Consider the following 13,716-nt stretch of genomic DNA (forward strand, 5'->3'; position numbering starts at 1 on the left):
TTGGCTCAGAGGTAAGCAGTCATAAAATGCAGGGAGATACTTCCCAGGGAGGGAAGGTTTTACCTGTCAGGCAAGTTCATGAGTACCCTCGCCCACCAGCTGGGAGTGTTGAGCGTGGCGGGCAATCATCCCACCGCAGCCTTCAGCACAGCAAGAGGAGGAGGAGGAGAGGGGGAAACACAGCCCTGTTTCCTCTGTGGTACCCAAGCCAAGAGACTAGCTGGGCCATTCTGAGAGGGGACTAACCCCCAGGGGATGTGGGTTGGGCTCCTGGGCCAAGTAGGGTAACCTCCTATGATCGGTGGGGAGCCAGCTCAGGAAGACTGAGTGCCTTCACAGGTTTTGGCAGGCTGCTTGTGTTTTTGATCATCCTCCTTGGACCCAAACCTTCATGGCTAGAGAAGTGATTCTGTCCACTCATAGAACTGTCCCCCAGCAGCCTGACCTCATCAGACCTGACATGTCCTTCTCCCAGCTACAGCTTTGTCTCCTGTGCCGCTCATCTCTGCTTGTGGGCACAGGTCCTCATGGACTTGCTCAGCAGGTAAAACATTCCCTGTCCACAAAGCTGAGCTCGTGCCCCCAGGGCAGCTGAATAAAACAACATGTGGGGCAAGGCTGTGTTCTGCTTTCTGCTGTTTTTCCTTCCCTTTCCCCCAAATAAACAGACCACCACAAAGAGAAACAAATGCCTTTGTTTTCCAGGCGGGAAGGACTGTCAGAATGGCATGTCTCCCTGCATCTTGTTAGGGGTTAGATAAGTCCCTGAGAGCTACAGGGAGCTCTGTCACACAGCACAAGTCCTTTCTAACAGTGCTATTGTTAAGAAGGGGTGCATTTTGGGAGGGCTGGGGCTTTTACCCCCTGCTTGTTTCTCTCCAAGAAAGTCACGGCTGATGCCTGCTTGCCCAGGGAGACTTCCCTGACAGCTCTTATCCTGAACAAACAGCAGCTTGGCATTAGCCAAGGGGTGTGGAGGGAGGCCCCAGTTTCTGGACCTCTCCATGTGCCCCTGGGCTTGCAGGCACTTCGTGGGGTGCCAGAACTCTAAAGAAGTGGCCTCTCTCGGGGCTGCCTAGCACCAAGCTCATGCCACTCCAAACCAACATCTGCACCCCACTGTGGCCCTTGGGTTGCTCCTGCCAGGAGCTCTCAGGTAGCAGAGCCAGTGAAACAAGTCCAGGATGCTCACCCTGCCTGCTATGGGGGACGCCTCACCCAGAGCTTGGCTTATGGCTGGGTCCTGCAAAGGTCCTGTCCTGCTCAAGGCAAGTTTACACAACAGCAGACCCTGTAGAGACACAGCTTTCCCTTTAAGGTTACATTCTTATCATGGACTTGACCTGGGGACTACTCTCATCTCCCCATCTTCCCTTTGAGTGGGAGGAGGTGCATTATACTACAACTTGAACCTGCCTGACTAAATATAGTCAGTGTAGAGACCAGGAGAACCTCCCTGGTTTTCTCTGTTTGCTTTGATGGGAATGCAAATGACAAATCCCAGCTGTTGCCTGCTTCTGGAACAAATGCCTGAGGGCCTTGAGGCCAGTACCTCTCAGATGTCCATGGGTTTTGAAGATAACCTACCCTGCACAAGGAAACTTTCAAACAATGCAGTGGGCCTTGGCCTCACAGTGTATCTGGTGAAGCTGCTGTGGGCTGAACAGACAACATGGACATGCCCCACAGATTAACTGCCTAAGGGATATAGAGGGTACCTCCAAAAATACCTGTCTGGCTGACTGTCCCTTAGCTTCTATGCTGGGTGAGAAGAGCAGGCTTCATTCTCATGTGAGCAGCTCTTGCCACTGAATCATTGGCACAAGTGAATGCTGCAAGTGAATGTCCATCCCTCTTCCCCCAGTTTCCAGCTGTGAAGAGGAAGAGCAGAAACTGATATGTGATCCTACTCCCTACCAAAACATCTCTCAAACAGTAGCCCATTGCCTAAATACGCTTCATAAAATCCTCAAAGGTGTCCCACAGAACGGGCTCCCCACCCATGTGCGTGGCCAGGCAGTCAGTTGGCATGTCAAGATCAACCCTTTCTCCAGCAGATGTCAGGAGTTTGTCAGTGTTCAGCCTCAATGTCCATCACAACAAGAGCAAGACTACAATCCTGTAGAACAATACCATGTTGTTTATTTTGGTGTTAAATGCATCAACATGCTTCCTTCCCTTCTCTCAAGTCACACAGTTCTACTGGTCCTTGACTTTCTTCCAGAAGAACGACACGGACCTCTGTTTGGGAAAGGGTGAGGAGCCTGAGCAGTTTCTGCCCAGGAGTAGATGACAGAAGAGAGGGAGTGTGTCTGTACTGTCAGTGCTGGGGGAGTGTGAGCTTGTGTTCCTGACAAATGACCTACATTACCACCCCACCAGCTGCTGTTGTGAACCTGCCCCAGCTCTGGATCTGTAGGAGGGAACCAAGGAGATCCCAAGTGTGGATCCTATCTTTTGCATGAGGTGTGAACAGTCAATGCGTGGACTGGGCTAAGCACCAAAGGTTGACTCTTCCCAAGTGCTGCAGGCTGGCAAAGCCCAGTTTTGGTGTCAGTGGGGTGCTTCAGCACTTGCTTTCCGCCTAAGAAGCAGAGGAAGCCGGAGGATCTAGAGGTGAGGAAGAGGAGGCCCTGGGGTGTGGGTGATAGGTGGACATGCTTGCTGACAGGGGTAGAGATGGCTCTGCAAAGGGCTTCCTTGGAGAGATCCACTTGCAAAAACTCCCAAAAGAGTGACACAGCCTCACCACAGCAGTGATGTGTGTGTGTCCGCCAGCTCCAGAGGGTTTCTGGGCCCCCTTGCAAGGGGGTGGGAACAAACAGCATTACTGGGGATGACACATCGCAGTGCTTTCCACAGCCTCCAAACTATGATAGCATCAGAGAGTAGCGCCCTGCTCTATCCCCAAATAGCATGAGCCTCAGGCAAAGGAGGGTGCCAAGCCCTGCCAAAACACCCTCCCATTTCATCAGCTGATCCTGGCAGATAACAGAGAGCTTACTAGGGTAATTGTTCCAGCTGGCTGTAGGATGGCAGGCAACAGCTGCCTAACAGGGATCACTACCACCTAACTGTCTGGAGCACAAGTGAGCAATGACACGTTACTGAAACCCCTAGGGGAATTCTGGGGGGCTGGGGGTTCCCAGTCAAGCAGTGGAGGAGAGTCGCAGGCTGCACTGACTCTGGGGCGCTGTCTCTGTCAGGAGGATGCATCCCTGTTAGGGAGTGATGAGCTGTGCTACCCATAAGAACCCCACGGAGGGCAGCTGCATGTCTGCCCAAGGCAATTCTCTTTTCTCCAGCCCTTCCTGCCTGGCAGGGCCCCATTCCCCCTTGGAAAGGCCAAGTTGGTCTTTTGCCTGCCTTGGCTTCTACTCAGCTGTGCTGGTGCCATGTGGTCCCATGTGCTTTGGATGCTCTCCAAGCACGAGATGTGCCCCTAATGCTGGCTCGTGGGCTGGCTGCAGACGAATGTATTTGCCAAAGCAGATGCAATGGCCCACGCGGGGTACGGCTCAGCAAGAAAAGCCTGACGTGCTCCAAGCTCCCTGCCAGTCTCACCTCCTGAGCATCTCTGGTGCTGTTTCTGCCACGTGTGGAGACTAATATCACAGCCCATACCCTAGGGTACCACTTCCCATGCACAAAAAAACCAAACCAAAACAAAACACCAACAAAAAAACCCCACAAACCCACACGTGTGTTTTCAGGCTTCTTGTCATTCCTGCCAGAAAAGCCTGTTCACAGCAACCCCTTTCTTCGGGATTATCATTCCACACAGGTTTTTACACACATTACTTGCTGAAAAATGTCATGCAGCTGAGTTTCGGTCTCAAGGGTGTGCAGGAGAACGTGCCTGTGTTTCATGAACATACTTCTGAGCACTGTTTGTTGGAAGAGCTGAAACCAGCATCTGGGTTGCTGTAACATGTTCAAACACAGCATCCACTTACAGTTTGCATATTAAATACAGCAAACAAACTTCTGCCCAGTGCATCTCAAAAGTCTCTTTAACAGACAAAAACCCGAGACAGGGAATATGCCTCAGCAGGTTGTTTCTAGGCCTGAAATAGACTCAATAAATGGCATTGCAAGGACACCAATTTGGGTATTACAGCAGTGCAGAGCCGGTGGCCACAGTCAGTCAATAGCCTGCAGCTCTCCTGCTCCAGCAGACCTGTGACGAAATATCTGACCCTCACGCATGGAGCTGCATTTACTTGCTCTTGAACTTCCAGCACTAATGAGTAGCACAGGAATCATCCTTAGCGTCAGATTTTAGCACAATATTACCTTTCTATCCTGCAGCGGTGGTGCTGGGCTTATGTTGCAGGCCCTTTGGAAGTCATTAGCCAATGTCCAGACAAGCGGTGGCAATGTTTCCCCCTCTATAGTCAGCATTTGCTGAGCTTGCAGCTCTGCTTTCGAAACATGTAATTTCTTACAGGTTAGGTTTGAAGCCTTCACTACAGTGCCTGCACTACAGTGCCTGCACAGCCTACACAATACATGCTGCCCCCCAACTCATTTGCACTTCTACCTTTTCCATTCTTTCTCTTTCTTCCACTTGATTTATTTAAAGAAAATTAGAAATTCATGCCACCAGTCAGAAGTTGATTTTCCATTTTTTTAAAATAAGAAAAATATTATCAGCTTCAAAGTGAGTGGAAGAGTTGTATGGCATCCATAATTGTACTTTGCCTACAGAAGAATTTAAGATTTGCTCCATTCACCTTCCAGTTCTCCCCAGTTTGCTGTTCCCCTCTGGCTCAGCAGTGACTGCCTGCCGTGCTGCAGGGCTTTGCTTAACCTGCATTTGCAGCTCTTGGAAATCCTCTACGTGCAGCAAACCCTGGTCTGGTCATTGAGAGCGACCTCTCTGTGTCAAAACCAAGAACGTGCTTCCTAAAGCATCAGGACGCCTCTCTTTGACTTGCCTTTGCTGTGCAGCCCTGGGCCAAGTCCCCTTAAACTGACAAACAGATGGCCTCAAGCCTTCCCAACCAGTCACAGCCTGGCTGGGATTAGAGATCTGCTAACTGCCCTGCTCCAGCCTCACAGTCAGGATCCTTCACGTACAACTTAACCGAAGGCTTTTGTGCTGTCAGTATTTCTAGTGCTATTAGGCAAGGAGTCCTCCTTGCTGTCACCCCAGCAGACAGAAGAACTAACCCACATCAGTAGGTGGCTTCTCACTGTTCTCACATGCCAGAAGGGCACTTGAGCAGCTTGGGCCAACCATCTCCATGGGCTGACACAGGTTGATCCATGTTGCCCACGGCCATGACCCAGCGCCCAGCTCCCTCCCTGCCTTCCTGGCCAGAGTACTGGGTCCATTGCACAGCCACAGGGACACCACCCAAATGGCAGATAAGAAGCACTCCATTCCCCAAGTCCTGCAAAGCCCCGCTGGCTGTGTCCAGGGAGGGTTTACACCACAGAGATGAAATGAAGCCCAAAGCGAGCAGCCATGGGTGTGGGGGAGGAGTTGGAGAGCATGGATTTGGGGAACTCCTAGGATGCACTTAGAGATGTGTCTAACATATCCCAGCGTCATTAGGGTGAGGAGTCATTCCTGCTTCCCCAAGCTGTAACTTCAGGCTCACCCAGATAAATCACTTTGTTCAGGTACCCTTTGATAACATTTACAGGATTATCTTCACCACTTGGGAACATATTTCCATACTGATTTAATGAAAGCAGAGATTCTGGAGTCAGCAGAAGTTGGAGCCTCACAGACGGCTCCTAATCTAGGAAATTGGATGTGGTTGGAAATGTTTCAGCAGTCAAAGCTTGGGAGATCCTGCTCATTCCTGATGTGAGGCTCCACGTCCGCAAGATAATAAATCTGTATTTAGAACACCTAATCCTGAGTTTAAAATACCACAGGCCACATAAAACTAAGTGGCTGAACAGGTACAAAGGTTCTCTCTCAGTGGAAAGATGTTGAAAATCACTGAAAGAGTAATTGCAGCCAAAACAGGCTTTTGCCAGCTGAAGAGCGCTCTATACAAGTGGACTTTGGTCACGTAGTCCACAGGCTTTTCAGCCAGGCCCTTTCCCATTCCTCCAAGGTCATCACTTGGGATGCCCTATCTGTCACTGCATCCCTCACAAGCAGACTTGGGGGCAGATCTTCCCTCTTTTGCTTCAGAAACTTGCCTGACTGGGCTACTTCTTTGGCAGCTGCCAAACCACCTTGGTGGTTGAGAGCCACTCAACTGCTCAGCCCAGTGTTTCAACTCAACCTCAGAACTTGCAGTAGCTGGAGTCCAGCCCTCAGCACGCAGGACCGGTCTGGGTATGCTGAGGCATACCAATGCCTATCAGCTAGACCAGAAGGCATACCCAAAATCAAAGCTACTCACAATGATGAAACTCACTTTTGGCAATCATGTTTCTCTCTTCAGCCTAAGCTACATTACAGCTTGGAGGTTGGGAGGTGTGAGGATGTCCATGAGGAAAGTTGTGAGCTTGAGAAAACGTGCCATCTCAGCATGGAGAGATCAGCAAGGGCTCTTTGGGTATCAGGGAGAGTATAGGAAGAAGGCTGAGGCCCTGGGAGAAGAGCTACAATGAACATCATGAGCATCCCTAGCTACAGATAGGGATGGTTGATCCCTTCTACGGGAATGATGGGTCACAGCCACCACTAGGGGATGAGTGCAGGCCCCAAAGTCATCAGAGGTTCTTTGAGGACCGTCTGGGATTGCTCTCTGTACAAGGGCAATTTGCACTTTCCAAGGACGAGTGAGCAGATAGGATATTGTGCAAGGAAAGGCTAGGGAGAGGGCAGCAAGTTGCTCCCAGGAGCCAGGCTGTCTCTGAAGCACAGGCCACATTGGAGGCGTGCAGGGTCAGGACCTGAGTGGGATGCCTACCTCTAGCATAGCACATGCTTGGTAGGGTGATTTCTGGCCTTGCACACGAGTGCTGTCTGTGAATTTGGGCTGTCCCTGTCATAGCAGCTGGCTCTCCTACACCCCCTTTTCCTGATCTGGTCCTGTTCAGGGCACAACACCCATTTGGAGAAAGCAGGTGCAGGTGCAAACACCACCTACCTCACCCTCATGACCAGAGGTGAGGCACTGCTGAACTACCTCAGTCATTACTCCTCTCTCCACACTTATGGCTCCCCCTGGCCAAGAGCTTGGCATGGACAAGGGCACAGTTTGCAGCAACAATCACATCCAGTCACTCCCTTTGGACTCAGCAAAGAAGATCTTTGATTCTGAAGTCACAATGCAGATTCCTGACTCTCCCTCTAATACAAAGTTAGGATTCACAATGTGATGCAGGAGAGCTCTCCTGGGAGGAAGGGTGAGGAGAAGAGCCCTGTCCCACTGTTGAGTTCCCAGATAGCAGGATAAGGCCATGACAGCAAGATCTGTTGTGATCTGTCCTCATTTGCTCATCTCAACCCTTTGCAGACTGAATGGGCTGCTAACCTTCTGGCACGTGCCCCAGTTGGCTGATCTGCTGCACACTGATAAGGAACAAAGTAGCAGGAGGTGAGGATTGCCAGCTCTAACCAGCCTGGGTTGCCCTTCTTAACCCACAGTGACTCTTCCTATACCACATTGCTCCTGAAAACAACAGACAAGCACCTCTGTGTCTTCAGTGTGGTGGAGCAGCTACCAGTACACCTGCGGACATCATCCCTGCCTAGTGTGCCACAAGGGTGAGCTGGGACTTTCTGTCCCCTGAGTTCAGCCATACCTTGTGAGGACACTGATGTTAGAGATTTTGATTTTGTCATCTCATAATGGTGTCTCCAACCCAGAGGTAAGAAGGCAGACATGGCATTGTCCTGATGGAGGTGGCCTGTGGCCTACAGGCAATGGGACATCCCATGGCCCCCTTGCCTGTGGTATTATCCTGTTGTGCTTATGCCATTTAATTCAAGGTTCCTTGAAATCCGGCAGAGGCACCTGGACTTCTATCAGACAAACACAGGCTGCCCGAGGCAGATTTAAGACTGAAGGCTGAATTTTCTTGATGTGAATAGCCCTTCAAGCCCTTCTCTGGAATGGCATTCTCTCCTTTGTTACCATCTGTTGTTCTTTAGATGGTCTCTAATCTTCCCAGCAGCATTTGGAGGAAGGTCCCTGGACAGGCATGACTCAAGGACCTGGTGGCTGCTAAGATTCCATTGGAGTGCCCAGCTGCCAGAAATGCTGCAGAAAACACAGAACCTACCCCACACCTTTTAAATGGCCCTCTCCATCTCCATCTCTACATGAGCAAATATTTACATACTTCCCTTCTCAGTCCAACATTTTTTTGCAAGGGAACAGTCCCTTCTATTCCAGCCCCTAGACTATGACTTCAGCCGCAGCTCATGTACTTGAGGAGATGTCTGGGGTTTGGTCTCAAACAATCTTGGATTTGAAAGGAACTGATTTAATTACACACACATCCTGAGCAGAGGGAAGCTGACTCCATTCACTTTTTCTCCTGCTAGTATGGAGAACTTCTTCTCCTGCACCACATGACCCCTCTATCAGGCTCAAGGGTTGAACCCTGAGGACGGTTACCAGAGGGAGAAAGAGGGACCAGGCATGTTAGAGCAGAGAAGACCACTGTGGCCTTTACTCCAGCCCCTTTGTGTCATGGGGTGATCAGCAACCTGGCCAAAGTCTGAATCCTGCACTGCCCTCCCCAGTTCCAGCAGGCAGGAAGGTCTCCCAGCTACCTCTGCTGGCACTGATGGCACCAACTGGAAATAACCAGGAGTGCCAGCCTCTGAGGTCATACTTAGGCAGGTAAGAGGGCTGGGGACTGTCACATCTTCAGTAGAGGGGGAACTGGTGGGCCTCATGGAAAAGGAAGAAGAAAGTGTTTCAGTGAGTTTCAGTTCTGGGCCTCTAAAGGAAGTCATAGAGCGTCTTGTGATTTAGAGAAAAATATGCAAGACAAGGAGAGCTCTAAGCCACAGGCTTGGCACACTGCCTGAATTTTTCCCTCCTCTTTCAGTGTAATTACAGTTGAGCCATGTAGTAATTGGGTAACTTTTTCCAAAGGAATCCTTTCAGCCAGAATGAATCATACTTGCCACAAAGAGAACATGGAGGCAGATAAAAGACGTATAGATCCTATGGCTTATTGTGACAGAAGCATTTTGCCCTCATCCCCTTCTTCCTCAGCCCCCCAGCTGCGTTCAGGGTAGGTGCAAGAGCCAGGCAGCAAGTTTTCCTGGATAATTCCTCCCCAACCTTCCAAGGCAGCTTCCTCCTGGTTTGCTGTGCCCTACAGCCAAGATGAACTGCATGGTTTTGAGGGTGTCTATGGATTCTGTACAAAAAGGACTGTTTTCCCTCCTTTTGGTTCCTGTACCCACAAAACCTGGTAGTAAGGGCTGGATCAGCAGCTGGACGGCCTCTGGGGACAGAAAGGCTTGATACTGCAGCTAGGTGACCCTGGATCCAGAGTCAGTTCTCTGCTCTTGGGGTTTCACCTGGACCACAAAGAGTTTCTGAGGCACTGTGTGTGCTCAGTGACATTTCTTCTGTTCCAGACAGTCTGAGCTGAAGAGCCCAGCCCTCCCCCCAGACTCTTCCTGCCAAGTCTGAATCCCTCTGACCCTTTTCCGTGTGGGATAAAAGCCTTGGATAGTAAAACATTCATTGTAAAACTATTTTCCATTGGATTCATGGCCACACACAGCTGGATCTCCTCCTGGAGTGGCCCGCAGCCCGCTTGGAAGAATCGCGTTAAGCATTTTGGAGAGGAGGCTGAGCGAGGGTGGGAGGAGGCAGCTCTGCCTGGTAGACCCTCCCTCCCTACCGAAAGCAAGCCCTGCCACGCTTCCCATTGGTGCCTGAGGTGGAGAAGGGCTGGGACAACTCAGTTCTCCATCTATTTAAAGGCAAGGGTGGGGCTCTGAGAGCTACTTGCCTGGGACTGTTGCACATCCCTGGAAGGGAGTGTTATCCTGCAGAGCAGCACCATGTCTTGCGTGAGTAGAGAAAGGGATGGGGCAGCTTTGCTGGAGGTGGTGCTTCGTTAGTGGGGCTGTGGAGAATGTGTTGGCTTGGTGTGAGGGTGCTTGTGCTATCCTGCTCCATCTGTGCATCAGCCCCTGTGTCAGAGGATCTGATAGAGCTGGGTGCCTACTGCTGGGGGTAAAAGATCCCTGCTGATCCCCTATAGAGGAGTGGCTGCTATTTTGTGTTCTGAGAGGAGTGGTTCTTTGCCCCTGCAGGATCCCTTTGGGGAAGTACTTGTGGGGGGGTCCTTGTTGGGTTGGGCCCTAAGCTGGGGTAACCTGTTTTGCAGCAGCTTGGCTCTGGGAAAGCAGCTGCAGTAATCTTTATTACTGTCTGAACATCTTCTCTGGGCAGCCTTGCTGCTTGCTTCCTGTCTGAAGTTTTCATTAGTCACTGTATTGTTATTTCTCTCTTTCTTGGAAGGAATGTGCTTTACAGAAGTGTTCTTCTGTGAATGTCAAGGACTGCATTCAAATATCTGAACAGCAGGTGTCAAGAGAATGGGGTCAGGCTCTTTTCAGAGGTGCCCACTGACAGGGGAAGGTGCAACAGGGGATGGGGCAACAGGCACAAACTTAAATATCAGTTATATCTGAATATGAGAAAAAACTTCATCACTGTGAGGGTGACAGAGCACTGGAACAGGGTGCCCAGAGAGGTTGTGAAGTCTGCTTCTCTGGAGATATTCAAAACCCACCTGGACATAACCCTGTACAACCTGCTCTAGGTGAACCTGCTTTAGCAGGAGGGTTGGACTTGATCTCCAAGGTCCCTTCCAACCCCAAACATTCTGTGACTGCTGGAGAAGAAGAGTGATTACATTTCTTTGATTAATTTATCTTTCATGAGGCTGAAGGTGATTAAGCAGGTATTGTCCCAAATGCAAACTTATTTATTAAAGTGGAATGGGAAAAGATTTTCAGTTTTCTTGTGGTCTTGCCTTTGCTGCAATAGTGAGTACATTTAGGTTTGCCAGGGAATTTTAGTCCTAGAAAGAAGATGGGGAAAGGTGTGTATGTGGAGCAAGAGAATATTCTTGCAAATGCTGAGCTACAAAAAACCCCCAAATCTCCAAGCCCTTGGGAGCTGGGAAACAAGGTATCCAAGCCCTTTGACCTGGGCAAGGCTTGAAGTTCAAAAACATGCTAGGGGAAGGGACTGGAGGCTCCATCCATGCCAGCCAGACTTGTACAGGATGATGCGAGACCCACAAGGCACACGGGTGTGTTTGGAATGGGGTGGGTGTGATGGGAGAGTGCAGGTACTTACACTTCATGTCTGTGAAATACAGATATGCTGATGAGAGCAGCAGGAGAAAGGTTGGGAAATTGAGCACATGTCCCATGTGATTGGGGTAACTTCTCTGGGATGTCCCTGGTGCAGTGCCCCAGGGGGAAGGGAGTTTCCCTGTCTCTCCATGGGTCCAAAGCAATGCATCCTCTTGCAAGGCAGCAGGGAGAGCTGCCAAGTCAGAACAAGTGAGCCAGCAGGTACTGAGCTAATGTCTCTGCCTCAATGTTCCCCAGGGACCAGTGTGCACCAACTTGGGCCTCAAGCCTGGCCAGCGCCTCACTGTCAAAGGGAAAATCGCACCAAATGCCAAGAGGTAAGCTGTGCTGTGCTGCCCAGGGATGGCCAGGGCACCACACTGAGTTGTCTTCTGCTGGTGGGGGACAAAAGGAGTCTGTCCCTTGGGTAGGAAAGGAGAAGGGGTTAACACCATCAGTGCTTCCCAGTGAGTCATCACCTAATGCACATTGCAGGCACAGTACTGCCAAAGGGCTAAGCCAAAGCAGATGTGAAGCTCCAGCTGCACGCACTGGCAGTGACCACATCCTCTCTAGTGCAGGGTAAAGGAAACAGAAGCTGTGTCTATACTGAGATTTAGGCTGAGATCATCCACTCAGCCACATCCTTTGCCCTGCATGAAGATGGCCCAGGAGCAGGGGCACCATAATGGTGGAGCTGCACCTCATGTGCTGGTGGGGAAGGAAGGAGGAAAGATGGCGAGCAGACAGGTTGGCTTAAGTGGAAATATACTCCTTAATGTGCAGGAATTGGGGTGCCTGGGGCCCTCACCAAAGCCTCTGCAGCAGTCTCAAGCCCTTGTGCAGGTCTGTGGCTGATGGAGTCCCTTGGCAGGAAGTAGCCACTGTACCAGCACTAGCAGTGTTCCAGAAAACAGGTCCCAGCATTTCCCAGTGCCTTTGAAGTTTGATACTGTCAGAGGGAAGCCTCCTAGGCTTTCTCTTGCCAAATAATATGCCTCCTCTCATCTGGGTAAGAGGCCTAGAGGCAAGGTGGATGCTAGGCTAGGAAGTTTCTTCTCACTGCTGCTGTGGATACTTTGGGATAGCTGACCACATAGTAATTATTTCAGCTGCCTGCAGGATGGGGAGAAGGCAGTGGCTGTCAGGCACCAGCTAACTGTTTGGGGCTGAAAGGAAATCTGTGGAAAGCAATTGACACCTTGAGAACTGCTTTGGGTGCAGGATAACTCTCCACTGAGAGCTCTGTGTGCTGAACGTTCAATACTATGGTAGTATGTTTCTCGTTACCTTTTTTTTTTAAGCAGTGTCGATGTCTGGGTTTTTTTCTCTGCAGCTTTGTGATGAATCTGGGGAAGGATGCTACTCACCTTGGACTTCACTTCAACCCCCGTTTTGATGCTCATGGTGATGTGAACACCATTGTGTGCAACTCCAAGAAGGTGGAAGAGTGGGGTGCAGAGCACAGGGAGACTGTCTTCCCTTTCCAGAAAGGGGGCACAGCAGAGGTGAGGCATGCATATATATATATATGCACATATATACTCTCTGTACATGCTCTGGTGAAAGGAGGGTGTTTGACACAGGACACTCAACTGCAGGGGCTGTCTCAGGGCTGTCTGTACAGGAGGTGGCTGGCTTCTCCTGCTTGGCCAGTGCCACCACTTAGGGCTCTGAGCGTGATGGAGGGTGGGGATCAAATGTGCAAGCTCCACCTGGCTAAAAGGGATATTACTATTGAACGGAGCAGGGAATAGGCATCTCTTGGGAGACCAGAACAACAGTCCTACTGTTGAAGAACAGGTTATGCTGCTGAGCATGTTCACCCTGCAGAGTGGAAGGTGGTACAGGGAAAAGGCTTGAGGGTGTCTTGGCAGAAACTTTTGACTTTTCTGTTTGTCTTGTAGATCACTTTTGGTGTCAACCAAAATGATGTGACAGTCCACCTGCCAGGCCACCAGTTCACGTTCCCTAACCGGCTTGGTCTCGCTGTCTTTGACTACTTTGATACACAAGGGGACTTCACGCTCCAATCCCTCAGCTGGGAATAACTTCCTCTGATGCCTCCATGTCAAAGATGCAGAAAAAAATGATTAATAAACAGGAGTTTTGGTCTAGCCAGTCTCAAAATCTAATTTGTTCCTGCAAGTCATCATGGGTTGGGCATCTTGCTGGAGGAGTGGGTGGATGAATGTAGCCAATTTTAGGTACTATAAGTGGATGGAATTGTGCCATCCTTGGCCATGGATGGAGAAGAGGGTGAGGATTAAAGATGGAAGATGGAAGTTAAAAACTCCAAGGAGATCCTCAGGATGAAACACTGGGGCTAGTTGTGACTGGGAGGGAGAGTGAAAGGGTCTCTTTAACAAAGTCACCCACTTTTGAGGTCTGGACTGACACCTTACCCTGTCTGAATAAAACTGGTTGATTAAATCTATCTCTCCCTAAATTAAGCA

General features: G+C 50.3%; 1 protein-coding gene across 1 annotated transcript; it reads left to right on the top strand.

Moving 5' to 3' along the window:
• Window positions 1-9,843: 9,843 nt before the first annotated feature.
• Window positions 9,844-13,377, top strand: LGALS1 (galectin 1). The gene is made up of 4 exons (XM_027667713.1): window positions 9,844-9,961; window positions 11,519-11,598; window positions 12,597-12,768; window positions 13,168-13,377. The coding sequence occupies exons 1-4, from the start codon at window positions 9,953-9,955 to the stop codon at window positions 13,309-13,311; spliced, it is 405 nt and encodes a 134-aa protein (XP_027523514.1). The 5' UTR covers window positions 9,844-9,952; the 3' UTR covers window positions 13,312-13,377.
• Window positions 13,378-13,716: the final 339 nt, after the last annotated feature.

Source organism: Corapipo altera, unplaced genomic scaffold (assembly GCF_003945725.1).
Source record: "Corapipo altera isolate COAL_440 unplaced genomic scaffold, ASM394572v1 1, whole genome shotgun sequence".
NCBI lineage: Eukaryota > Metazoa > Chordata > Aves > Passeriformes > Pipridae > Corapipo > Corapipo altera.